We start from the raw sequence: 26,290 nt of genomic DNA on the forward strand, positions 1-26,290 counted from the left end.
AACCAAATGAAGAAGAACACATATCCTGGTTTTGTTTTGCTCTGTTTTATTTTGTTTTTAAACAAGCTTGCGTATTTAGGATATAAATGCAAATAAACTTGCACAATGAAAGCAATGTCATAATGACAAATAGCAATCTAATTTTGTCAGTAGATTTGTATGATTATGCAAATAGTTAAATTAACAACTTAAAAGTAAAGCCCTAAAGTAGCAACTCAGAAAAGACCCTTAAATTAAAAAAGGCTGCATAAATGTGGTTAGGATCTCAATATGGTTTAGAGCAATTGCAAATATGATTTCACAGATGCTTACGTTTTTATGTTCACATTTATTTCACAAGGTTAAATGAACTGCTGTTAGCACTAACAAAATGAAGTGTCATGAAGGTTTTCTGTAGGAAAAAAAAGCCCTGATTCCGACAGACAAGAGTTTTGTGATGAGTTTTCTACAGAGGCTGGAGTACGTCTCTAGTTATGTGCCAATGATAAGTAGTCATACAATAGGTTCATCTTGTTTAGACTTAATGGCTAGAAGGTTGCACCCCAAGAAATGGTCTGGCAGAAGAATTTGGAACACAGAACAAATGGAAGTTTCTGTGTTTCCTTTTGGGTGCTTCTGACTCCAGGTGAGGTATTTTTTGTTCTTTCTGTGAATTAAAAACTTTAAAATCCCCCAAAAAATTCTCCAAATCCATGGGTATCTTCCAAATGGAAAACATATTTGGAGTATATATCTGTATGATAAAAATATCTATCAACACAAGACAGGCTGGACTTGTTCATAATTTAGATCTTTGTTGTGTGTAATGAATATTTTTCATTGCAGTTTCTGTTTACCAGATGTTCAGCTGCCATTTTCTAGTGAAGTAACATTGACTAGGGCGTAAGGAAATGATTAATTCTTCATTTACAGTTTTGGGAAGGGGAAATATGCAGTTGCTCTTAAATGGCACCTACTTACAGCACACAATGTAAATTGCATTAAGACATGCTCATGTGCATATGTGGTTCTGGATATGTGTGCAAGGGATCAGAAATTTTTTACCCTAGCTGGTAAAATCCACTCTTCTTAAGCACACTTTGGTACATATTGTACAAGGCAGAGCTGTGTACAAGGAATAACTATAGTGTTATTGTTGCATGTATCGTGTTCTTTAGAGGACAAACAAAAGACAACTTGCAGGAACTGAAAGGTGCCATTTATTTTAACCTGTCTCCAATGGATAGCAATACATAGTTACAGTAAATAAAGGGGAACAACAAAAAAAGAGGTATCAAATCCTATTCCTTCGGTCTCTTGCTTGATCCCCCACATGCTTTCTACTATGCAGCTTCTTGTCATTTTATGTTGTTGGTGTGAGCTGTGCTCTGACTGCCATCCCAGCTCTCCCAGCCTTTTCTCATCTGAGAGATTCATCAATCTCTTAGTAATGTTACTGGCTGGACTCTGTGCCGCAGCTCCATATCTCTCTTGTGCTGGGCAGCCCACAACTGACACAGCATTTAAGGTGTGGTTTCCCCAGGACTGAGTAGAGGGAAGGATGACCTCTCTCAGCCTGCTGACAGCATTCCTCCCAAAGCAGCCCAGGATGCTCCTGTTCTTTTTGGCCACCAGGGAGTACTGCTGACTCTTGTCCAACTTGGTGTCCACCAGACTTCTCAGTTTCTTCTCTGTGAAGACTTGTACCTATAAAAACCCTTTATATCTGCTTACATATTGTTTATTGTAACATTGCACTTTCAACTACTGCAAAACTACTCAGAGATGAAATATTGTGTAAGAATTTTTAGCTTTTTCTGCATAAATGCCTGATACACATAAATGTGAGTGAGGTTTTGTGCTTGATGTGACAATCCCCATGTAATGAAAAATCTGCAAAGAACAGAATTTCAGCATTTGATTGACAGATAATTTTAGTGGAGCTAGAAAAAATACTGCTGCTTTCTAAACAAAACTGTTGGCAAGCCTCCTTTCACTTTTCATTTTGTAATCCATTTCTTGAAGAGTTTTTTGGAAACAAGTTGTTATCTCACATTCCTTGTGAAAACCTAACCTGACAATAGAACAGTTTTTAAGAAGTGTTTGATGGTTACTCATGGGTATGAGTTAGTAGTGCCAATTTCTTCCCATTTGACACAGATAAATATGCAGATAACTGAGATATTTGGATGTGGCTATTATCACAGATCACAGAATATTCTGAGTTGAAAGGGGCATACAAGGATCATCAAATCCAACTCCAAAACTAATAGCCCATAAGGGAATAGAACCTTGGTGTTATTAGCACCATGCAGTAAACAACTGAGCTAATCTCGGGGTAAATATGTAATAGGAAACACCAATTTGTGGACTAGTAATGTAATTTGTCTCAAATGTATGATTTTTTCTTTCTTTGGCACAATTCACAGCAAATTATTTTCTTTCCAAGTTCATCTCTCCATATTACATTTTAAAAGAATAAAATCTGTCTCCTATCATAAAGTTATTAATTTTGGAAAAACTCTAAGATCACCAAGTCCAGCTGTCAATGTAGCACTGCCATGTTCACCACCAAGCCATGTCCCTAAGTGCCACATCCACATGTTTTTTGAACACTTACAAGATGGTAACTCAACCACTTCCCAAAGCAAGCTGTTCCAAAGCTTGACTATTCTTTCAGTAAATAAATTTTTCCTAGTATATAACCTAAACCTCCCTGGTGCAATTTCAGGCTGTTTCTTCTTGTTTTGTCACTTCTTACCAGAGAGAAGAGACTGATCCCCATCTTGCTACAACCTCCTTTCAGGTGGTAGTAGAGATGCATAAGGTCTCCCCTTAGCCTCTTTTCCTGCAGACCAAACAACCCCTGCTTCTTCATCCATTCCCTCTAGGACTCATTTTCCAGATCCTTCACCAGCTTTGTTGTCCCTCTCTGGAATCAGTCTAGCACCTCAAAATCCTTGATATAGTGAGAGGCCCAGAACTGGATACAGCACTCCAGGTGCGGCCTCACCAGTGCTGAGTACAGAGTGACAATCCCTGCCCTGGCCCTGCTGGCCACACTATTGCTGATACAGACCAGGATGTCACCGGCCTTCTTGGCCACCTGGGCACACACTGGTCATGTTCAGCTGCTGTCAACCACCCCCACCCCCACGTCCTTTTCCATAGGGCAGCTTTCCAGCCACTCTTACCCCAGCCCATGGCACTGCCTGGGCCCAAGGGCAGGAACCAACACTTGGCTTTGTTGAACGTCACACAACTGGTCTTGGCCCATCAATCCAACCTGTCCAGATCCCTCTGAAAAGCCTCTCTTATCCTTCAGCAGACCAACATGCCCACAAAACTTGGTGTTATCTGCCCATATTCCAGGCCCTATCTTAACTCACAAAGATGCTCTTTCATTGTACTTCCTGACTTTTAAAGTTTTTTCTCAGTGAATTTAGAACATCCGTGACATGGAAATCATGGGTGAGTCCCAAGCAAACATAGCAGCAATGTTCATCAACGTTAGCACAAAACAAGCAGAATGCAACTTGAGAAAATATAAATCACAAATATACTAAGTACAAGTTGGTTGGTGCAAAAATTCATTTGACCAGATATGATATACATATAAATAACTTCATTTGAAGCACTGGTATCAGTGGAGCTGTTGCACACTCCAGGACAATCATCCCGAGTGTGACTTTAAATTGTTGTTTTCCTTTCTTTTTTGTTATCTTTGCTCCAATAAAATATTTCAAGCTTTTAATTGGTCAGGATAGTATAAGAGTATCATTACAGAAAGGTCTATGAAACTGTTCAGTCTGGACTCCCTTCAGAGTTCTGATTCTTAATTTATTATATTTTTAAGTGTTTTAGAAAATTAAATAAATCCCCTTTGCTTCTTATGTGAAGATCATATTTGAAACATAATTGTGTCTGTCTTTTCCAAAATTTCAATAACAAAAAAACTAGTTATTTGCAGTCTCTAAACACCTGTAGATGCCACAATGCTGGTACATTACACATTTCGCCATCATGCTGTGGCAATTCATTTATGTACTCAGGTTTTAAAAAACTCCTAAAGTTGTTTTGCTGTCTGTTAATGTCTTCCAACAACTAGTAATAATACTTTAGTAATTGCATTAAAATACGAAGAGTAACAGATTGTTTCTTTTACTAAATGTATTACAGAGATACCAGTGTGATTGCTTGCCTGGATGGGAAGGCAGATTTTGTGAAAAGGAATCAAATGAATGCAATTCAGAGCCTTGTAGAAACAATGGCACCTGCATGGACCTTTTCAACAGCTATAGGTAAGCATTGCACCTCCTCACCTTATGGTCATGCTCCAGGAAGGGCAGGCTTGTGCATCCAGCCATTATTTTGTTTCCCAGCTTGGAAAGGAAATGTTATTACACAAACGGGAAAAGGACTTGTGTCACGGACATAGTGCTTCACTGTATTTTCATGTGAAGCCAGCAGATATACTAATTGGTATATGTAAAATTAAAAATAAAAAAAAGGAAAAGAAAAAAGTATTATTTAAAAAATATTTATTAACTAAGTTTGGAAATGAATTTTGTCAAAGAAAATATAGTTTCTCTTTCTGTCATATTTGCCCTATAAACACAAGAGATGATTTAAAGAGTAAAAGCAATGGTAGTGGGTAGTTGGATGAGGAGGTTATATCATTGCTGCCATCTAGTGGCTTAAAATACCAACAAAAGAGTAATTTAACTAAAATTTATATCTCCTCAGACAAAGAATGAGGATGTGACGCTAACCATATTTTTTAACTTAAACCCTAATCTTTATTTCATGCATGCATTTATGGTTCAAAAATTATTTTATTTCATTAGCATGAGGATTAAGATTCCATAAAAAAATCTAGTAATCAGTTTCTGCTCCATGAAGCCAGGGTTTGTCTATATTATGATGTCAATACTAGAAGAGTCTTGTAAATTCTTAATGCACACTGATGAGGCTGCATATACAGTGATGAGGCTGCATATACAGCTGAGTGTAATAACTGTACATGGTACCTAGTCTAGCTGTTGTACAGTGATTACATTCCTGGTAATACAGACAATAATCAGGAAATAAACTAACCACAGTTGACAATGGAGAATTTATTTCCCAAATAGCTAAAAATACCTAAGTCAAATAACATTAAATATATATATATATATATTTCAGTATTTTTTGTCCAGAACTAAACCAAAATGATTTGTGATATCTTAGAGCTATATTTTTATGTGGTATAAAATTTCTTAGTTTGGTAAAATATTTTATTCTAATAATAGAAAGTATAGCAATGTTGGGGAAAACTGTTAAAATATCTTTAATTGCTATTTTTCCACTTTTTAAAGCCAGATGAAATGTAAAAACTTTGTTTAATATTTTAATTGTTGTGGTTCTTATTTTTCTAATATTTTTAGTTCTTTGTAGTCCATCACCTTCAAGAACAATTCTAGGTGAATGGATATTTTGCAGCCATGAATCCTTACCTGTCCTTTCATTTTCCCAGTTTTTCCAGCTAGAAAGCATTATATGTATTGCAGGAGGTAACAGGGCTTCTTCTGATTTTACTCATAGCTGGTTCAACTACTTATGCACAAATCCAAAGACTTCCTATTTTTTATTGAGAATAAAAATGCTCAAGAAGTACTTTTCTGGATTTTGCAAATACAGAACTGTTACAGAAAATATTCACAAGAAAATTGGTTTGAAGTGTAAGCACCAGGCATATTTTTTCTCAGACCTATTTGTCCTAGCTGACATAACGGAACAGGAAAATTAGACATACCATTGAATCATCATATACAAGGGGCAGGTTACACCAAACAAAACATCTTCAAAGGTACCTAGAGTTGAAAGTGACTCTGAGACTTGGCAATACCAAGGAAAATTAGTATAGCTCAATGTTTTATTTTTATATTATAAAGCAATTTCACTTCAATCATTAGAGCTGTCCTTGTTTGTATTCAGAGATGCTAAAAGAGCATAATTACTCTTAATTTAAAAAATGTGTTGTTTTTTTGTTTTTTCTTTTTTCCTTTACTAATACTTTTCTCTTAAAAGCTACATCAACAAGGCAAAGCGTTTGTGTTATGGCAGGTAAGCAGTGGCAGTAACTGGTACCTGAACCTGAAGAAATCCAGTCATGCCTTTAAACTTAAATGTAGTTTTTAGAACAGGATAACTGGATTATAATTGCCTAACAGAAAAGATCATTCCAATTCTTGATCTGTGCCCAGGCATTGTTTTGGACAGGCATTAGTCTGGATCAGTCAGGCCAGCAAGTGATCTGAGAATCCATCAGTGATAGGCAATGAAGTTTTCTTGCCTTTGGCCATGTTTTGGCACTGTTTATTTTCCTGCTGTAAATTGAGCTGCTGGCAGCAATACTCAGAATATTCTGAATTTCTTTGAAATTTGCCACACCGTGACTGAGTACTTGATACCCCTTACAACTTAAATTAATATAAGGGATAATAGATTTAGCTTCCTTTTATGCCTTGATAATCTTCATTAATTTACTTTTCCATAAATATTTGCAAGTCCAGCTGAGAACATCAGTTACTTAAAAACTAAGTAATTTATTGTGCAACAGCTTAAAAATATTTTTTTGTATAGAAAGAAAGTGAATATAATGAAAAATGAAACATTTTCCTACCAAATTCAAATGTATGATAAAACAATAATTATTCAAAACATAATTACTAATTTAAAACTTTCCTTTGGAGTTGATTTTCTTTATCTGGGGTTAGTTAGATTTGAATTCATTGTTGAATCTTGAAATGAAAACTATCTGGCAAAACTGAAGTATCAACAAATCTGTCACATGAGTATCTTTCTTTATGGATTCCATCACAGAAAAGTAAATCACATCCCAAAAGGGAAAAAATAAAAAGGAAAATAAGGCCTTCTCAGACGCATCTTTTCATTTTTAAAAAATCAGATAAGAAAGATTCTGAACCAGTAGTCAAGCTTGAATTGTTGGATGTGAATAGCTTTTAATATATCCCCTTTAAATTGACTTAATTTACGTTCAGCTGATAAAATGAGAAATATCTTTTTCTTCCTTCTCAGTTTTCAGTTTGGCTCATGACACATGGCAAATAAATTAATTTGGAAAAAAATCATACATATATTTCACGCATATATTTCCAGAGCCATGTGATTTTAATTCTCATGATAACAAGAAATCTCAACTATGGCTCTGAACATTTATGGACAGATTCACCTAGTATCAGCTGAATTCCTTATTTCTCCTCTATTGTATCAATAATTCTGAGGTTCAGCCCTAATTAAACCCTAATTAAAACCCCTGTGTCTCCTTTGCTGTTACCAACTTTTGAGTGAAAATCTATTCAACTCTCTTGCCAAATAACAGGCAACATAATTTTCTGAATGACTTGGAGTTTCAAATGATTTAGAATAGCTTGGAACTTGTCTGTAATCATTATGATATTAGAACTTGGAGAATTAATCAAGTGTCTTTCCAAAGTACTCAGTTCTTTGTGTATATTCATATTGGAAACCACAAATTAATTTTGTCAATTCTTGTTGTTAAGTTTTTTATAAAGAATAAAATGGTGCCTTGCTGCTGTTTTTCTGCTTATGACATGCAAATATACTTCTCCAGACTAAACAGGAAATTAGACCTACCTAAGTATATTTTCTTATGTGATTTATCTATCTTTTATGAAAGATTCAGTGTTTGCTTCAGTTGAGTACAGAAATGTTATCCTTGTCAGTACTTGAATCCATCCACTAAGACATCTTTTTATTATCTCAGTGTAAACTGAAGTCCAATTCTTCATGCTACCTTATCCACTCTTGATATTTTATTTTTGCAATCAAGAGCCCTTGCTATTTTGTTTGGTTTTCTGTTTGTTTGTTTTGATTTGGAAACAGACATTTTTCCTGCCTGCTCATTCTTATCCTTGATATTTTCCTTATTGCATGTTTTCTTACATCCTGTTTGTGCAATGGGATGTAAGAAAACATGCAATAAGGAAAATATCACAGGCCTCCATTTACCCCTTCACAGTTATGGATATCATAAACCTGGATGTGTTATAAAATACTGAAAGCTCTCCTTCCCACTAAGTTCTGCAAGAACAAAAGTTGGTAAATGCAATGTCACCTTAAAATTTGAAGCTCAAGTTCCTTAAGCACTTCTGAGAAATTACTGCTAATGTGTGCAAAAACAATTGTCTGTATTTAAATTCTCTCAATTTAAACTCTTCTGTATTTATCCTGTCCTGTAGGAGGCCATAGTTTTCCTATCTCCCTTTGGATTCCAGCTGAAAGAGTAATTTGTGCTCATAGAAGAGGCTATTTTGCATGATTTCAGAACTCATCTCAAACTGTGCTAGTCTTCTTTAGCAATGCTTCTTCAATTAGTAACCATGCCATGATCATCCTTCTTTGTCTTTACTTAGATAATGATTTATGCCAGCTGACAATTTGGATAACCATGCTGTCAACCAGAGTTAGACTTATCCTGACTCCTTGTCGTTACTTTCTCAGTACATTTCCAAGTACAACATCTTGCCCTATTGCTTCCCTCTTTGCTACTTAACATTTTAAGCCACGTCTTTCCAGAATAATAAAATGGTTTTCTGTTAATGTAACCTGTGCTAAGCTCTCAAAAAAAAAAAAAAAAAAAAAAAAAAAAACAGTTTTAAGTCATTAGTCTCATGCATACCTAAATTACAGCACTGTTACAGAAAATTAGCATACTGTTTTGTTTCTTTTTTCCCCTTCTGTAAAGAATTTATTTTGGGTTGTGGAAGCAGGTGATTCCTAAGTTCAGGATGTGTAAATATCTGAAAGATCTATAAATAACAGCATGCCTATTTACACAGTGCATTTTAAAGATATGTTCATCTCTAAATGAATGAGTTTTAAAATATCATGGAATTCTAAAGGAAGTCATGATATGATTATGTGCTGTGTTCAGTGTGCCTTCTGTTTTTACTCACATTCCTTTTAACTACTGCTGTACACTTCCTTAATTTTTTTGCCCCCCAAAGCAAGAAGCAGCTTTTCCCATAGATGGGTATCACCTTGTTATTCAATGATCCCAGATGCCAAATGCTTAAGTATCTTATTGCAAGCAGCAACTCTTATGTGTCATTTCTTCAGGATTCTTTGGCCAACTCTTCCTCTCTTGCTATAGAGACATTTACCAAGACATTTGTCTGTTGCACTTCTGACTTATCTTTAATTCAGATTTGTAGGGTTTTTTCCTTCATCCTAGTGCCAAGTTATGTACATATTTCTTACTCAAAATCATCTTTAAAAGTTTATATGGACAATCAGGAAATTTACTAATGAATTCGCTAAAGAAATGTGTGAAAGCATAAACAAGTGTTTCCTCTACAGATAGCAAGTGTTTTATAGCTCTTCTCTGGTAATACTGCTAACAACTCGAAATGTGTAGTGTGCTTCTTGTAATACTGCAGTGAAATGAGCTTTAGGATTTCTATTGCCTTTAGCAAAAAAAGAAAATATTGCTGTGCCACCTCAGCATTATCTAACAGTCACTGACATTCTGCACTCTTTAGGGCATATTTTAGCCATAATTCAACAATCTTCTCAAAGAACAAGAACATTTTTGTTCAAAATCCCTATGAAACATTAAAATTTGAAACAAAACACAGTAAGTACCAGGAAAATACCTCCCCCCCACACCTCCAAAATTAGCTTATCAACTTTCTCTTCCTGAACAGTAGCATTGTTCCACCTTGTATATTTAATCATTAGGGGATAGATTTTGAATAATTGTCTTATAATGTATTTTGTTTACAAATACCCAGAGATGCAAAATGATCATTCGATGAACTCACAGGTTAAATGGAGGGAGTTTAACCAGTTTCTAAAATAATAAGTACCTCAAGCATAGCTTTGAGAGTATATCAAATGCAATATAAGTTACTCAAATTTATCATTGCTGTAGGGCAGTTAAACACTTCCATTGCAAATAATGTACTAATAATACATGAGCAGAGCTAACAACCAAAGCAGTTTGCACAGCAGTTTATGGGCTCTAGCTTGTGATATGCTAAGCTTCCTGGGAACCCCTGGGGTCATCAGAGGACTACTGTGAAACTTTGAAGAGCTTCAGGGTGCCTGGTGCTCCCCAGAAGGGATAGCTACAGAAGGCTGTGACTGCTAACAAGCTGCAGCAGTGTCCCACAAGCTTTGTTGCCAACTTTCCTTGATTTATGGGGACTTGAAGCTTTTTGTTTCCAGCTGACTCCACATTAAGGACAGCCAAGCATGCTTTCAGCAAAGGCTAGAAAGAGTGTATGTGACTGCCAAGCCCAGAGCACAGCCAACAGAGTAGAAGGGGCCAAAAATTCTACTGAGGACACTGTGTACTTAGGTAGTGAGGTGCTGCAGGGCACTGTCACTGACCATCCACAGGAGTAACTAGATCAGCCCAATTGAGACCTCAAACCAGACTGAGCTCCTCAGGGAGGGTGCAGCTCTGTAGGCCTGGAGCTGCAGAAATGTCTGGAATCTCTTATTGTGGCTCGGATCAGTAGATAGTGTCCTTGCCTTGTCCAGCATACAAGGGAGGAAGCCCTTGTATGCTGGAGGAGGATCTGTGTTGCCAGGTAAAAGAGCTTCAGGAGGCAGTCAGCACTGGGGACAATATCATACTCTCCAGGATCTTACAATTACAAGAACCTGAACTCCCAGACCCAGACATAGGGAAGGAGAACCAGGAAGGGCCTTTGCATATGATTTTGGAAATGGAGACTTCAGTTACAATGAAGGCTAGGAGCTTGTAACCTCGACAGCAGGGTGAGGGTTCCTGTCCTATCTGAGTTCTGCCACTACAGAGTAGGCTCATGACACGGTACCAGAGGATGAACTAGAAGCTCTGTCCAGTGAAGCATCTCAATCAGCTTAACCTGTCACAAGGCAGCACCAGAAGGAAGGATGAGTGTGATGGCAAACGCTGGGAGACTTTCAGCTGCAGGCTCCTGATAGGAGATATTCTGAGTCCTGAGGGTAATGGCTCAAGACTTTGTGAGGCCACTCTTGATTTCTTCTAAAAAATCTGGGTGACAAGGAGCGGTTTTTAAGGATTGGAAGAAAAGTTATGGAAATATGTCAGAGAATGGAATGGAAAAAGGAAGAAAAAAAGAAGGCTAGGAATGGAGAAAATGACTCTTACTTTCAAGAAAGGCAAGAAGGAGGATCTGGGCAACTGTGGACAAGTTAACTTTACCCTGGTCCCTGGAAAGATAATGGAGCAAATAACCTCTGAAACTGTTTCCACACATATGATGGAAAAGAAAGTGCTAAGAGGAATGTTTTCACAAAGGGGAAAGCCATCCTGATGATAGCTTTCAAAGATGACTGGCTTGACAGATAATGAGAGGACTGTTTCACTTGACCTTAGCAAGACTTCAGAGCTACCATAACAGCCTCATAGACAAAACATGATGAATTGCTGGACACAAAGACCATATTCAACATAATTCATCCTCTCATCACATTATGTAGCAATGACACTAAAACTGAAATTCAATGGCTTGTCTTTTGTAGCTACAGCTCTGGTCAATAGCAAAAATGCTGCCACCACATAGTAATCCTGGGTGAGATGTGTGGGATGTGATGATGTGTGGGATGGTGAGAATTAAAAATAGAATGGATAGAAAGAAGATAGGAAATGCACAAAAAGAATGTCTGGAAAAAGTTTTCAAGACAGATTTCACTACCTCATTATTTCTAATCCTAATATTATAATGCTTCTGTTGCACATGATTCATAATAGACTCATTCCTGCTTGTTCTTTTGCCCTTCATTTAACTGCTCCTTTAAAGAACATGCACGTTTTTAATTTGGAAAACCTTAATAAAATAGGAAGTTTAAACAAGCAAATAAACAAAAAATGCTGCTGACACTTTAAAAATGGCTCATTAGAAACGAATGGGAAAACCATCTGTCTTTGTTAGCTACAGATTAGATATTTCATGCATCAGCAATGTCTAATACATGCACAAAGGAACAAAACATTTCAAGGATTATGGGCATTGCTGCTGACATTATATCCTTTTGAACCTTAGAGAATCAGTAATAAACAGTTCCACATAAAAGGACAGGGTGTAGATCCCATTCTCATTACTATACAAACTATTCTTTTTTCCTTTGACATCAGAGGTCATTAGTAAAATCTATGCTTCACTTCTTGGAAGAGTTTTCATTGCTTTCACAGGCATTGTTCCTTTTCCCTATGTTCTTAAAGCAATTCTAAAGTGGTCAAGGGTCAACATTTTTGTAAATTAAATGTGTCAGTTTTAATGTCAAGACATTACATGTATTTATTTGGTCTTGAAATGACTTCACAGCCAAAAGAATACCAAGGTTTCATCTTCAATTATGACGCTTTTTCTTTTGAAGTAGAGAATTATTTTCAGAGCATAAAAGTCACAATATCTTTAAAAAAAAAGAATAGGACGGGAACTAAAAAAATTAGTTTTGGAGAAGAGCATTATTATATATTTAGAAAAAACAATTTTGAAAAATAATGAGTTAGATAAAATAGTTGTATTTTAGAAATAATTGCTTGTATATGACAACATAATATGAAACACATGTACACATGCAAAAATTATAAATTAAATAGTTCTAGTATAATAAACTATACAAAACACAATTAGAAAATCAACTTTGGCTTCCCCACCGCTAGGTTCTGTAGGTAATAAAATTTTAGTTAATTGTCTTTTTGGATTTGTCTGGGATTTACACCATGTGTGCTCTGTTAGATCAATTGAAGCATTATAGGAGTTTATTTAGACTGCAATTACAGATTGTAGACTGTTAGAGGTTCTCTATAAAACAGTGCTCACTCTTCAGCAGTAGCAAGCAGACTAATTTGGGACCAGTAACCATCATATTTTCTTCTACTAAAAGCCAGTTTGGATATATGAAAAAAAATCTATCAGAGTTAAAGAAGTGAGCCTTTATCTTTGAAGGTCACAGGTGGAGAAAAGGGACTATGAATACCAAAAATCACAGCTCTCTATGAGCATCCATAAGCATTGTTATATATATGTCTCTTGGACTTGTTCCTTCCCTGTCTGGAAGGGACAATCATAAAATTTTTATAGGTTTGCCCTATTGAAATAACTCAGTTGGACACCCGTAGAAGAAAGTTGGATTGTTTATATAACAGTAGATATCAAAGGTAGATAAAGACATAACTGACTGTTGGAGACAAACTGAAAATAATATTTGTTGTTTGCTTTTATAGCTTATATCAAAACAATAATCTTTATAAGAACAAAGCTATTTTTTAAAATGCTATTTGCCAGGACATGACAAGTCAAATTTCGGTTTTTTAACAGAATCTGCAGTAGAAAAATAATTACCTCACGTGTTACTGCAGTATTCGAGCAGGGCAGATATATATGTTTGTTTGCTTGTCTGTTTGTTATAACTTTGAGAAGCACTGCCTTGCTTGAAGAGGCTTAATTATTTTCTTTTTTTTTTTTTTTTTTACTGTTTATATGCTTTGAAATTGTAGCACTCCTTGAAAAAAATTTCAAGGGTTTGCTACTATAAATATTCTTTGGCTAAACTAATCAAGATCTGTGTTAGGTGATTTTTGGTAAATTTAGTCTTGAAAGATGAAATGTTATTGCCTCTGGTATTTTTTTTTTGGGTTACAATCCTCTTGCACTGTTGGGTGAATGGTAAAGGTTATAATTTGGCATATTAATGAAAAGCAGTTTGTGCAAATCCTTTTTTCTTTCCTTTCTCTTATTCTAGTAACAAATATGAAAATAGAGACATTTCTGCTTCTTAATCTATCTACAAAGTATTTTCTAGACTGCCAGTATTAATTATGACACTCTCTAGCCTTTCCAAGTTTTATTTTTTACAGGCTCTTTTGAAAATCTGAGTTATAATGTTGAAATTGGCATGACTGCTGCTGAGTGTTGAAAATGTTTCAATAGTTCTCTTCAAATATATAAGTATAGTTACTATATGGTTAAGTGGTGTCATGATCTTCTAATACATTCTACCATAATAAATACTATATCTATCCAAGGTTATCAGTTTTTTATAGGCATCTAATTGGTTCTAAGCATCAAGTATTCAATGTCTTCTATGTTTGGAATAAATAAAAAGAAAAAGGGGAAATAAAAGAGAAGTAATATATTAGTCTATTTGTTCAAATAAATGTTTTCTTATACTCTTGCTTCAATTCTTGGATCAGATAGTGCTTTGTGTCAGACTGAGCCACAGAAATATTTTCTTCTATGATTCTCTTCCTTGAAACTTGAGTAGACCCTAAGTAAACATCAATCAAAAATTCTGAAAAATTTTCCGTAGATTATTGGAAGCAGTTGTCCCCCCCTCGCCCCCCAAACTGATAGAGATGTCTTGCTTAAATGACTTGAAGAGTTCAAAAACTCCAATATGAAGGAGATAAACATTTCTTTGCTCATCCTTTCAAATAATTATGCAAGGTCATTTGCACAGACTTTAGGATTGGTGTGTATTATGTTCAATTTTTTCTCATGTCCAATTCTCCAAATGTCAAGGTAATCTATCTTCACAGTTAGATTTGTATTGTTCATGCTTCATAAAATTGCAGAGTTGGAGCATGTTATCTAGCCCTTCATGTTGCCATGCTAATTATTGCTAATAAAGATTGCAATTGTAATCACCTTTATTTGGCCTTTTTTGTTTGCCTGTGTTGGAAGGCACAGACCAGAAAGGCTCTCCTTTACTCCCCCTGAGCCAAAGTCCCTTCCACTGGGAGCACTCTGAATGAACCCAAAGAGTTCATTTTTTCTTTTCTGCCATCAGTGTAATCTCTATAAATGGTGAAGAGCTTTGAGGTCAATTGACAGAACTACAGCTGCATTGTTAAACTTCCCAAATTTAACAAATGTTTCTCCTGGAGGAGCTGTTACCTGCATTCAGGTCAGCTCCTACTTTTTCAGTGCAGCAATTTTCTTCCTTTCAGATTTCTCAGGTCAAAGAGGACTTGCCTCAAAATCAATACTAAAATACTGTAAGAGTTACCTGTAACTCTCAGAAAATATCAGAGCAATAAAAACCGAGGAAAGGCATTGAGCTGCTTTCCATAACAAATAGGCTCTTTGTACAGCAATCTTGAGTAGAGGAAGAGATTTCCAAGGGGAAATAGTGCTGAAGATACCAGTTTCCACAGGTGCAGCAATAAACCCAGTTGTCATCAAAGACCAGCATTAAATTAAAAGAGAGGAGCACAAGCAAACAGGCAACTGGGAAGAAGGAAGCCTTTTATTCAAAATCCTTGAAAGATGGAATGTCGTCCTGATAGCTGATTTGTTCAACATCTCAATCTAATTTATTAACTTGCTGTAACTTGGAAACCACATGTCAACTGATTCCCTCTGATTCTTGAAATAACAAAATAATACTTCTCTTCTTTTCTCTACCAAAGTGAATCAGCACCACCCAAGATATTGCAGGCAGATAATTTACTTACTGTTTATAGCAGCATTGATTTACTGATGCTCAGTTTTCACAAATTTAGGGTTTTCTCCTTGTCACATCTTTGGAGCGGCACTGCCTGTTAAAAAGGCTGCAAATTACATATTTTCTCTGAGATTGTATGGTGAAATCTTGAATTACCTTGTTGCTGCTGTAGTGATTGTTGTTCAGTGATGAAAGCTACACAGGCAAAGAATGCAGCTGTTGGTGTTAGTGACCAGAGATGATAAGATAAAAAGGCATTTTTGTCCTTTTCCGTTTGCATTTTGTCAGGAACAGAAGGAAGTCTAATGTGGGTTTAGTTAATAGAGAATGTTACTCAAAGGGCAGCTTCACAAGCCAAAATGCATAAACATTCTCTGTGGGCGTCTGCAGTAATTCAAGAAATTATTACTGCTACTCAGAAAATTGTTTGACACACAGGACACAAATTTAAACAGACCTTTCTTTCTCTTCACCCTCAGTTGTGTGATAACTTACTAAACTACATTCCAAAATTTTCATGTTACTATGATATCCTTTTTGTATATCATGGTAAGTTTGGGACGTGGAAGTTCCTATATTTTAGGGGATGATTCAGTATTCATAGATATTATTATAATTTATTTTAAAAAACTTGAAGATGGCAAATGGTTTTTCTAACACCTTAGACAATAACCAAAACTATAAAGCAAGAGCAAAAAATCCACCCAAACATTGGAGGTAATTTTTTTTGTATTTTGAAATTAATTTCTATTGCTTCTAAAATAGGAATTTAAGTAGGCAAGACTGATGGGAAGGAACTTCAACAATGGTTTTCCCCGTGGTAATGGTCTATGAACTAGACTGTTGATACCAAACATGTTTTATTTTCTGGTTCAGGGCCATACGACCCAAGTGATCCTCCCACATAACAGAAATAATCTTCAGTTTTGGTTACTACAGTTTTTACTTGTTTTGTTTTCTTTCTTAATAAAAAGTATTCAAAGTATTCAGCACTTGTGCTTTTAAAGCACAAACACTTATTCCAATGAGATAGTTTGACTAGAGATTTTTGATTATTTTAATGTTCACTGGCTGAAACAGATAACAATGTAAATTTATCTGACCTTGTAGAAAGGACGAATTGCTGTTATTGGGATAAATAAGGAAAGAGTTTGATACAAAAAGAAAATGAGTGTGTACCTCATCTATGGGGTCCAGTAATCTGAAAGTTGCATCCAGCTTGATATAAGATGTATCTTATATTCTGGTTCAGGAAAATGGAAAAAAATAAAGCAACAGCATGAAAAAAAAAAAAGTTGAAAGTATAAATACCCTTTGTAGCATGTTAAATTCTGTTTCCTGAAACAGAAATGTGTGCATTGCAGCTCAAACAGAGCTTAAAGCAAAAGCTGAAATATAGCTTGCTGTCTCATAGAGCTGAATGTTACCTTGTGGTTTTGTGAACTCATAGCTTCAAATAGAGAATTAAGGAAGAAATATATGGAAAACAAACAAATACAACTTTCTCTATTTGTTCCTCTAAAGTATGTTTGTTTGGGGTTTTTTTGTAATGTAACGTTCCTGAATACACAGAATATCAGGAAAAAATTTTAGCTACTGTTACCAAATGGAAGAACATGAGCAGAGAATTATGGGAGGAATGTATACAGAACAAATAAAGTATATCTTTAAAATTAAAAAAAAAACCCAAACCAACGATTAAAAGTCTGAAGCAATTGAACTGGAAAGGGAATGAAAACATAAGCCCTTTGAAGGCTTTCTGTATGCATCAAACATGCAAAAGACACCCTTAGACAATATTAATAGAGTAGCAGAAACTTAATCTTTTTATCTCTCTTCCAACAATATACCTCACAATTAATTTTTCTCCAGTTTGGGGTCAATATCTGCTTATGTCTGTTATTACCTAGTACCATTCCCCAAGTACTTAATTTATGTTTTCTCAGCCACCACTTCAGATTCAGCTTGTAGACTGCAAGTGATGTATATACTTCCCATAAGCCAGTATCTACATCTAAGTTAAATTAAAAATGTTATATGTGTGTATGACAAAGATAACAATGTTTTTTTCCCTAATTTTAGCTTCATAGCCTTATCCAAATAGCAGATAAAGGCAGGTGGACTTTCTTTAATGTATAATTTTTGCAATTTATGTTCACCTATCAATTTACTCTGTGATGGACAAATTTGTCATTGGTTACTTACTTTGTAGAGAGCTAAATCAGCCAGTTCCCTCAGGCCCCTGGGGTGCATCTCATGGAGTTCCATGCCCTTAGGTATATTGAGATTCCTCAAACCTGACCTTCTCCCAGGATGGGAAGGACTTCAGTCCCTCAGTATCTGGCATGAGCTTCAGAAAGGTGGGACCTGAGCTTAACAGTAAAAACAGAGGCAAAAAATAATGTTGAGTATCTCAGTCTTCTCTCTGTTGGTCGTCACCAGTTCTCCTGTCTTATTGCAGCAGTATGTTTTCTTTAATCTTACTTTTGTGGCAAACATACCTGTAAATCCCTTCTTTTTCTTTACAGCTCTTGCCAAATTAAGCTCCAAATGGGCCTTAGCTTTCCTAATGCCACTACTACATATCCAGATGACATCCCATATTCTCTCCAGGGTATATGTCCCTTATTCTTCGCCTGTGTATTTCCTTCTAGCACTTCAGTTTACCCAGGAGATATTTACTAAGGCATGCTGGTCTTTCACCTTCTTTTCCAGATTTCTTACATTGGGAAATCAAGATGCGTGCTCTAATGATCTGCCAGCTTTGTTCAGATCCCTTTTCCCTGAAGGCAGTTTCCTAGGGGATCCCATGGACCCAAATACTGAAATCTAATCTAAACTGCTAATCAACTGAAAATTTCCTTTCCTAAAATTCAGGGTCCTGACTGTTGGGAATTTAGCTGCTAGAAAATGGAAAAGTACAAAACCATGGCTAATTCCAAGTCCTGCACCTGCAGACATAGCAGTGTCCTTGGGCCTAGCTGTGGTATAATAACAAACAGTGAAAGAGACATGAGAAAAGAGAGATGTAACCCCTAAGGAATGATGATGAGTTAATGCTATAGTTTAACCAATAGATTGCTTGGCTTACAGAATATTCATAAGCTTATTATTTGCTGTATAAGTGTTTGATACTTTCTTTAATAAACTGGACCAGAAAGACCTGAGGGACCGGGACTGGACCAGACCTGAAAGGCCTGTGATGAACCAACTGGTGTCCTGGTCCCCTTCCTTTGACACCTGACTACTCCACTGCTGTCCTATATGCTTCAAGATTGTAAATTCCATCAGAGCATAAGCACTGCAGCCAAGGTTAATGCTTTCTCTAATCTGTTAATAGGATTGATTGGTTACAAACATTTGATTGGTTACAAATTGAGAGCTCTAGGAATAAAGTAGGGAATGAATTATGGTAGTGATTGTAAAGGCAGGCTCAATTGAATTTTGGGGAGAGGAGAAGAGACATAGGTGAAAATTTGAGATCATCTCAGGGTGGCATGTGAGAGTAAATAACTTACAGTATTTTAGTATTTGGGAGCACAAGAACTTTATAGATAAACTCATGACAGCTTTTTCAGGTTGACGCTGGTGAAAGAGGTCTGGTAGCTGTCTGTGGAACAAACAACATATTAAACTTTCAGAGTATGAAAGAAAAAAAAACATGCTTGTAGAAAGAAAGAAGAGATAGAAACACAAGTGTTTGAAGCCCTTGTAGTGACTGGAAGTGCATGTCCTTGGAGCTTTGTGGTGTGTGTTGGTGCCCTAAATTTCAAGCTGTGCCTGTATTGAAAGCAAGCTCTTATTTCTCTACTTCAGATGATCCAATAGCCTCTAGATTACAAGGAAGAAATTTGTCACTGAGGACTGTGGTTTGTCAGGCTGTTAGTTGATTTGATTGAATGCTCTAAACAGCATAAATCCTTACTGTAGAATGGCCCATTGTTGCATGTATTGTATGGCTAACAGGCTGACCCAAACTTCACTGAATGTCTTGCCATTTCTTATCAAGAATCTGTCAAAGAGGCAGTTGAATGATGGGCACACTGTAGCTGAGGGTTCAGTTTAGGATTCCTGTTGCTTTGACTGAACCACTGAGGAAAAAGCAGTTCTGGTGCTTCTTAAATATTGTAATTTTGTCTGCAAAACCACCTTTATCTGTGGCAAAGTGCTCTGACTGATATTTTCTGAAATGTTTTCTATACAGAAGACTAAAACCACCAGTTTCTTGTATTTTTCTGCTATGTAGAAAGAGGTCTAAAAGAAAAAAAATAGCTTATACTGAAATACTCTGGAATATTCATCTGCATTACTGCTTATCACAGAAGATGCTGAGTTGGAAGGGACCAACAAGGATCATGGTGTCCTGCTCCTGCACAGGATCATCCCCAAGAACCAAAACATGTGCTTTTGTTAAGCTTTGGCATTTTCCAGAGCATCTAACTGAGCTAGTTTGGAATAAACCCACCAATACAATTTTCTAATTGACAGACAACCACTTTAGAACTCTTAAGATTCAGGAGAGACTGCCTCTGCAGCTAGCAAGATTAAAAAATGGTTTTGGCCCACAGAAGCTCCTGCCAGTATGTAAAATTGATAAAAAGTAGCAAGCAAAAAGGAGACAGGCTTTTCTCAGGGGTATCCAGTGACAGGAAAATATTAAGTGGAGGGAAAGAAAACTACATGTAATTCCACATGAAGATAAAAAAAATGCTCCTTTTTTGTGATGTGAGGGTGGTCAGGTGCTGGAATAGATTTCCCAGAGAAGTTGTGGAGTCTCCATCCTTTAGATACTCAAAACCAGGCTGGACACAGACCTGAGAAAACTCTAGTTGTACCAATTTTGGGCGGGGGAGTCTAGATGAACCTCAGAAACTTTTTTCCAAAATCAACAATTCAGATATTCTTAAAACTCTTCCCTGGTTTTTTAATTCCTTAATACCTTTAATGTAGGATATAAGGCAGGGGACACCTATATTTCACTGGAATATGAGAAGTAGAAAGAGGATTTTCAAGCAGATAAGAACCAAATTTAATACTTAACTCATCATATGGAGACAGAGGAATTTATTACTTTAACGCTACTTCTCTGGATACAATTCATTACTATAGTTTGCAATTTTTAATTCTGACTTTAATGTTAATACAGGTGGAAAATATAAAGCCATAAATATAATTTGTGTATTTTCATTTCTTTTTCCTTTTGGTTGTTTTTCTATAGAAAGCTTTTCAATTTATAGAGAGATGTATGGAAAGTAAAGAAATAATACTTATGGAACCTGATCCATATGTGTTGGAGGAATTCTACACATGTCACAATCTAAGCAGTTAATGGGGTTTATATTATTAAAATTAATAGTTTACATAAAAGAGTCATGATTTGGTTTTCTAATATCAGTGGGTGTATTTGGATTTGGTTATTGGAAAGAAAAATACTGATGTTGGCAAGTTGTTAAGACAATAGAAAGAAATTCAGCTTTGACTATCTTTATATGGACTCTTAAAAGCATATATCAGCCTTTTTTCCCCCTGAGAATTCTAGAAATCATCTTTATTTTTGTGATGAAGTGAAAAAAATTAGTCATTTTGAAAAAGTGTTTGGATTTTTGCCTTTTGATCAGTTAGTTTCCAAGAATAACAGTTATAATACCTTAATTTATAATTCACTTTTAATAGTCCTCCTAACACCTCCTTACCTTTTTTTAAATAACTGTCCTCATTAACACAAAATTTCGTCTTGATTCTTAAAACTGGGCCTCAGGATAGATGCTTCTATGTATTTATTTTTCTCACATTTAATGAGACTTCCAGTAACTCTTTTTAATAATCCAGAAAAGAGGACAAAAAGCTCTGTTATTAATTGTCTCCTTTGCATTAGTATTGACTGTTGCACCTCAGCTGGGAGCTGGCATGAAGCCAGGGTAGCACTGGCTGGTTGTGCAGTGTAGATAACTGCTGTGTTTCAGTGACCTGGTGTTCCCTGTAGTCACACAGAACAGCTTTGATAACTCAAAGGCAGTTATGAAACTCATTAGGGAAAAAAGGGGAATGAAATGTGTTTAATGTTTGCTCCTCTGCACCTCAGTTATGTCCATAAAGCTGGACCAGGTCATTACTGAACCATGTTCTCCTAATACAAAGTGAAAGGCTCTCAACTTAATGAGCTTTTTAAGCTAAAAATGGAGCATAGCCAAGTGCTACATACCAATTTGTAGTACTGCATCAGTAGTAATTTATTCACAACTTCATGAAAGAAGTCAACAAAAAGAAAGAGCAGCTGCAAAACAATTAACATCTGTTGGGTCACTGTTCTCCTATGTTCACTATGAGACATTTGGAGATGCTTAATTTGTAAGAGTCTGATGCTTTTATATATTGACTACTTAAGAGAAAATTCAGTCAAACACTAATTGGGCATGCAGTGCTATTCAGTGGATGCTGCTTCTAGATAATAAATGCATTCTGCCATGTATATCAAAAGCAGGTATGATTTTTATGCATAAGCAGAGAATAAAAAGAAATTGGTTTTAACCATATTTCCAAAAGTATATTTTAAGTATTTTAAATTATGAGTTCTGAAATGTGATTATTGTCAGTTATTTTAAAAATGTCTGAATGATTTTTGGTAGTAATGGCTATTAGTTTTTAACATGAGAAAAATACAGTAATCTGATTTTTAAATCCTTAATGCTAAAATACTCAGGCCTTTAAAGGTATAAATAAAATTCCTTTGTAATATTCTTTTTATGAGCCATGGTGATTGTATCCTACAACTAAATAACACAGAACACAAGAAAAAATCTGAAAGAAAAGACTGGGTTCTTTTAAGGGGTGAAATTTTCTTTTCATGTGGCAAGAAATACCTGTGCCTTACAGAACAGAACCACACAACAGATTCTCCATTAAACGACCTTTTTGTTATTCAAGAACAATTTTTCTTATCAAATTATAACTATGAAGATATATTTGAATGATTTAATGCCTGAAATCAATATTGATCAAAGTAGACAAGAGCTGGAATAGTTCATCTTTCATATTGTATCTTGTCCTGCCAAATATCTGCAAAAATAAAATTAAATTCAATTTTATTTACAGTGAAAGTAACAGGAATGTATGACTTTTAAAGTACATAGAGGCCTCTTTTATTGCAGCTAGTGAAGAAATTTGGCTCTGCAAGCTTTGAAGCATTAGCAAATTGTTTCCTTTGAATTTACAGAACCATATCTTATGTATATTGTGAATAACAAAAGATATTTATCTAATTCATGTAGATGGGTTCCTTACATTCAGATGTAATTTAGATTTTGGTTGAAGTTTTTTCTCCTGTATTATAATTATCAGATCTCCACAAAAGCATTCAAAAAAGAGAAAGAATCCAATGAAATTAGGATCCCTCATGATTCCTACATTCTTAAACGTACTGGATATGCTACCTGATGCATTTCATCCCAAACATTGGAGTACTTACTAGTTTCACACATGTGAAAAGGTGTACTTCTAATCCTTAACATTTAGAAGATTTACTTTTCATGTTTGATAATTTGTGCTCTTTTTTCATCTTAAAAATGGTCTAAACATGATTCTATCTGCATTTCCTAAACCAGATAGTTCTCCAAGTGATACTATGACTTAGAATTAGTCCTTTTGCTTTTATTTATTTATCCTCAGGTACATTCTGGGATAATAACCTGAATATAACTTTTATTCATAATGCATTCTGATACAATTGCCAGGAAAAGAAAAACTAGTCACAGAAATGTATTATTGATATTGTTTTAAATTTTTTTGTTATTTTTAAAATAGAAAGGGTTGGAAGTGATCAGGCCAAGCTGTTAATTTTTATTCTGCCATGTAAATGCTCTTTTTCTTTTTTATTTTTTTCACCCCTGCAGATGCACATGTACATCGGGGTGGACAGGGCCAGACTGCAGTGAAGACATAAATGAATGTGCATCTGAACCATGCTTGAATGGAGCCACCTGTTTTGAGTCTGTGAAGCCGGGGCAGTTTGTATGCATTTGCCCTCCATTTTACACTGGTGACTTCTGCCACCAGCGCTTCAGTCCCTGTGAGCTGCCTTACAATCCATGCATAAACAATTCAACCTGCTTGGCACAAGTAGATGGAAATCCAATGTGCATTTGCAAAACAGGTGAGAACTGGAATAGTTAATTTCTTCGATTTTCTGTTGTGCTCTGGAAAATTGCAAATATATATTGAATTTGTCACTATCTTTAATGTAAGTGGAAAAGAATATGTTTCAAAGAACATAAAACTATTATGAATTGCAGAAGATTTATCAGTTGTATTAAAAGACTGGAAAGATAGCTGTCAGTTTACTTATTATTAATTTCTTATTTTACAATACTTATTAAATCTATGGTGGCTTAAATTCAGCACTCAGAATCAGTATTTCTCAGTCAATTGTTACAATGAAATAGAGATAGACATGCACCTGGCCAGCAAAGACAAGCTAAATTGACAAAACAGACAGGCAGATTTAGAAAAAATGTATGCAAATTGGTGGAAGTACAAAAATTGGAGCAAGTTGGAAATTGTTTCTTTTCCCGCTGAGCTGTCAGGAAGGCCTGGCACATCAGGGAAGTAATCTTCCCTTGCTTAATGGATATAGTGGGTTTCTCCCTGTATGCACAAGGAACCAAATCACAGCAGGTGCTGACAGCTTCCCTGGGCCATGGCTTAAAAGACGCAATCTCACCCCCAATGTACAAGAACTGCTAAGGTGGAACAGAGCAACAGTTTAACTGTGCAGAACATTGCTACACATTTCCATGTAGGAATTGAAGAACACATTAACTAATTAACAACTGTACTGAAAAGTTAGAAAATTTAAGTAGCAGGGGAGTACAATTACTGAAACTGGAATTGGAGCAGGATTTTGAAGTTTTCACAGTTATGCCTGTAAAGCTAGGGGTCTCTTAGGGACAAAGGCAGCAGATAACTGCAGTGTTACATGGCAATAATATTATTTGTCATTTATTAAGCCACAAAGATATGGATATAATATTTGGGAATGAGGAGCATATAATACCTTGGGTTTGTTACTTTTAAGGTAAATGTTAATTTACCTGCAAAAACTGCAAACTGCTGAGAAAAAACCAAAACATCACTGGGGAGGTGTGCAAGTTGCTTAGTGAAGCATCTTTAGAAAAGCTGGTTTTCAAAAACATAGGTAGATTACTCCAAAACACTTGACTTAGTAGTAAATGGCATGTGGATTAAACTTGCCAGTAGCTAACAGTCTGGTCATTAGAAAGGTTGAGTCTGATGTAACAGGAATCACAAAATGTAGCAGTGCTTACCAAATTTTAACAGCTACCTGAGAACACCATATCATAGAACACCATATCTGAGATGGGTACAACAGGACCATAAATTATACCACTGCCAGTGGTACATATTTAGAAGAAAAAGAGGATTTGTGTTGGCTAGGTCAGAGAAGATAAAAGCTGATAGAACATGAATTGGGCAGAATCAAAGTTGATGTAAGATGTTAGTTTAGGACAGAATTACCACAGCAAATTGGTAGGAAGGTGATTAAGTCATGATTAGCTGTAGTATAAAACAAAGTTGCATCTTTTTTCCTGTATGTACATTGGGGAACTATAGCTGTCTGATTTTGCTATAAAGAGTTCTAGAATTCTACAAATACTGTTAATGTAAAACTTCCTCTTGAGCTGTTGCCCTAGATACAGATGGTTTTTTTCCTTCAAAGAGATAGATTATAATATTTGTGTAACAAAACTGGGCTCTCATATCATAGATCATGGAACAGTGTTAGACCATGACTTTAAGTCAAATTGTCCACAGAAGCATGTTAAACAGTTTAAAAAGTTATGAACTTTACAATTGCACGATGGTATATTCAAGGTTGCAAAAATGTTGAAGGGAGGGCCATTGTTGCAAAAGCTTAAGAATCACTGCTGTAGAACAAGTTTCCCAAGAAGTGTGGAGAAAACCCCTCTTAAATACTTTACCAGTAATTGATAAGCAAGGGTTTGATCAAGACAGTTGTGAGGACATATGGGTTTGAGCTGTTAATCATATAGCCAGCACTGAATCTCCTTAAATAATACAGACTAAATGCAAACAAAACAGGAGGAATGGAAAACTTAGGGCAAATAGCAGGATTTTTATTGCTTAATTTATCAACATGTCTTCCCAGTATTAGAGAATCCATTCTTAGAATTAATCTTAATAATAGAACTGAAAATTTAGTGTAACAGAAAAGCAAGGCAGGAGATGTAAGCAAGACTATATAATTTAAATAATGTTGAAATATTTGTAGCTGAGTCTTGGCCACTATTCGTAAATTCCCCTAAAGGTCTACATGAGAAAGATTCAAAGAGCAATTCAACTAAGTAAAATAGAGGGTAAATAAGCAAGAGTCTAGGCATTAGACCATGCTCTTCTAGATAATGCAAGCACAAAATTGTTAGTGTTTTAGAGGCAACCCGAAAGAGAGATAAGACATTTTGGTAAAAATAGTGATGCTTTCTAAGAATTGTGTTCCAAGAAAAAAAAAAAATACTGAAAAATGTATTCAGAATCAAGAAAAACTATGAGAGGGCATACAACTACTGAGTGCAAGATCAGCTCTCTGCTGGAACTGATGAACAAGTTTAATTAATGATGAAATGGGCGATAAAAGATAACAGTTTTAAGAAAGTGTGAAACCTGTGTAATTATAAGCACATAAATATTGCAGAGAATAACAGGATAATTTGCAACCATAAACTACAAGGCCAGAAAATATCTCGTGTTTTCTAATAAGACTTTTTTTAACTGCGATTTATTCTTT

General features: G+C 35.6%; 1 protein-coding gene across 4 annotated transcripts in view; it reads left to right on the plus strand.

Annotated features, from left to right (window-relative positions):
• Positions 1-26,290, plus strand: part of EYS (eyes shut homolog) — a 790,428-nt gene that overhangs the window by 335,497 nt on the left and 428,641 nt on the right. For all 4 annotated transcript variants that reach the window (XM_026791587.2, XM_074538459.1, XM_074538460.1 and 1 more), the window contains 2 exons: positions 4,159-4,280; positions 23,361-23,620. In XM_026791587.2, the coding sequence (XP_026647388.2) occupies positions 4,159-4,280; positions 23,361-23,620 (382 nt within the window). The remainder of the gene's footprint in view (positions 1-4,158; positions 4,281-23,360; positions 23,621-26,290) is intronic.

This window comes from Zonotrichia albicollis, chromosome 3, assembly GCF_047830755.1.
Source record: "Zonotrichia albicollis isolate bZonAlb1 chromosome 3, bZonAlb1.hap1, whole genome shotgun sequence".
NCBI lineage: Eukaryota > Metazoa > Chordata > Aves > Passeriformes > Passerellidae > Zonotrichia > Zonotrichia albicollis.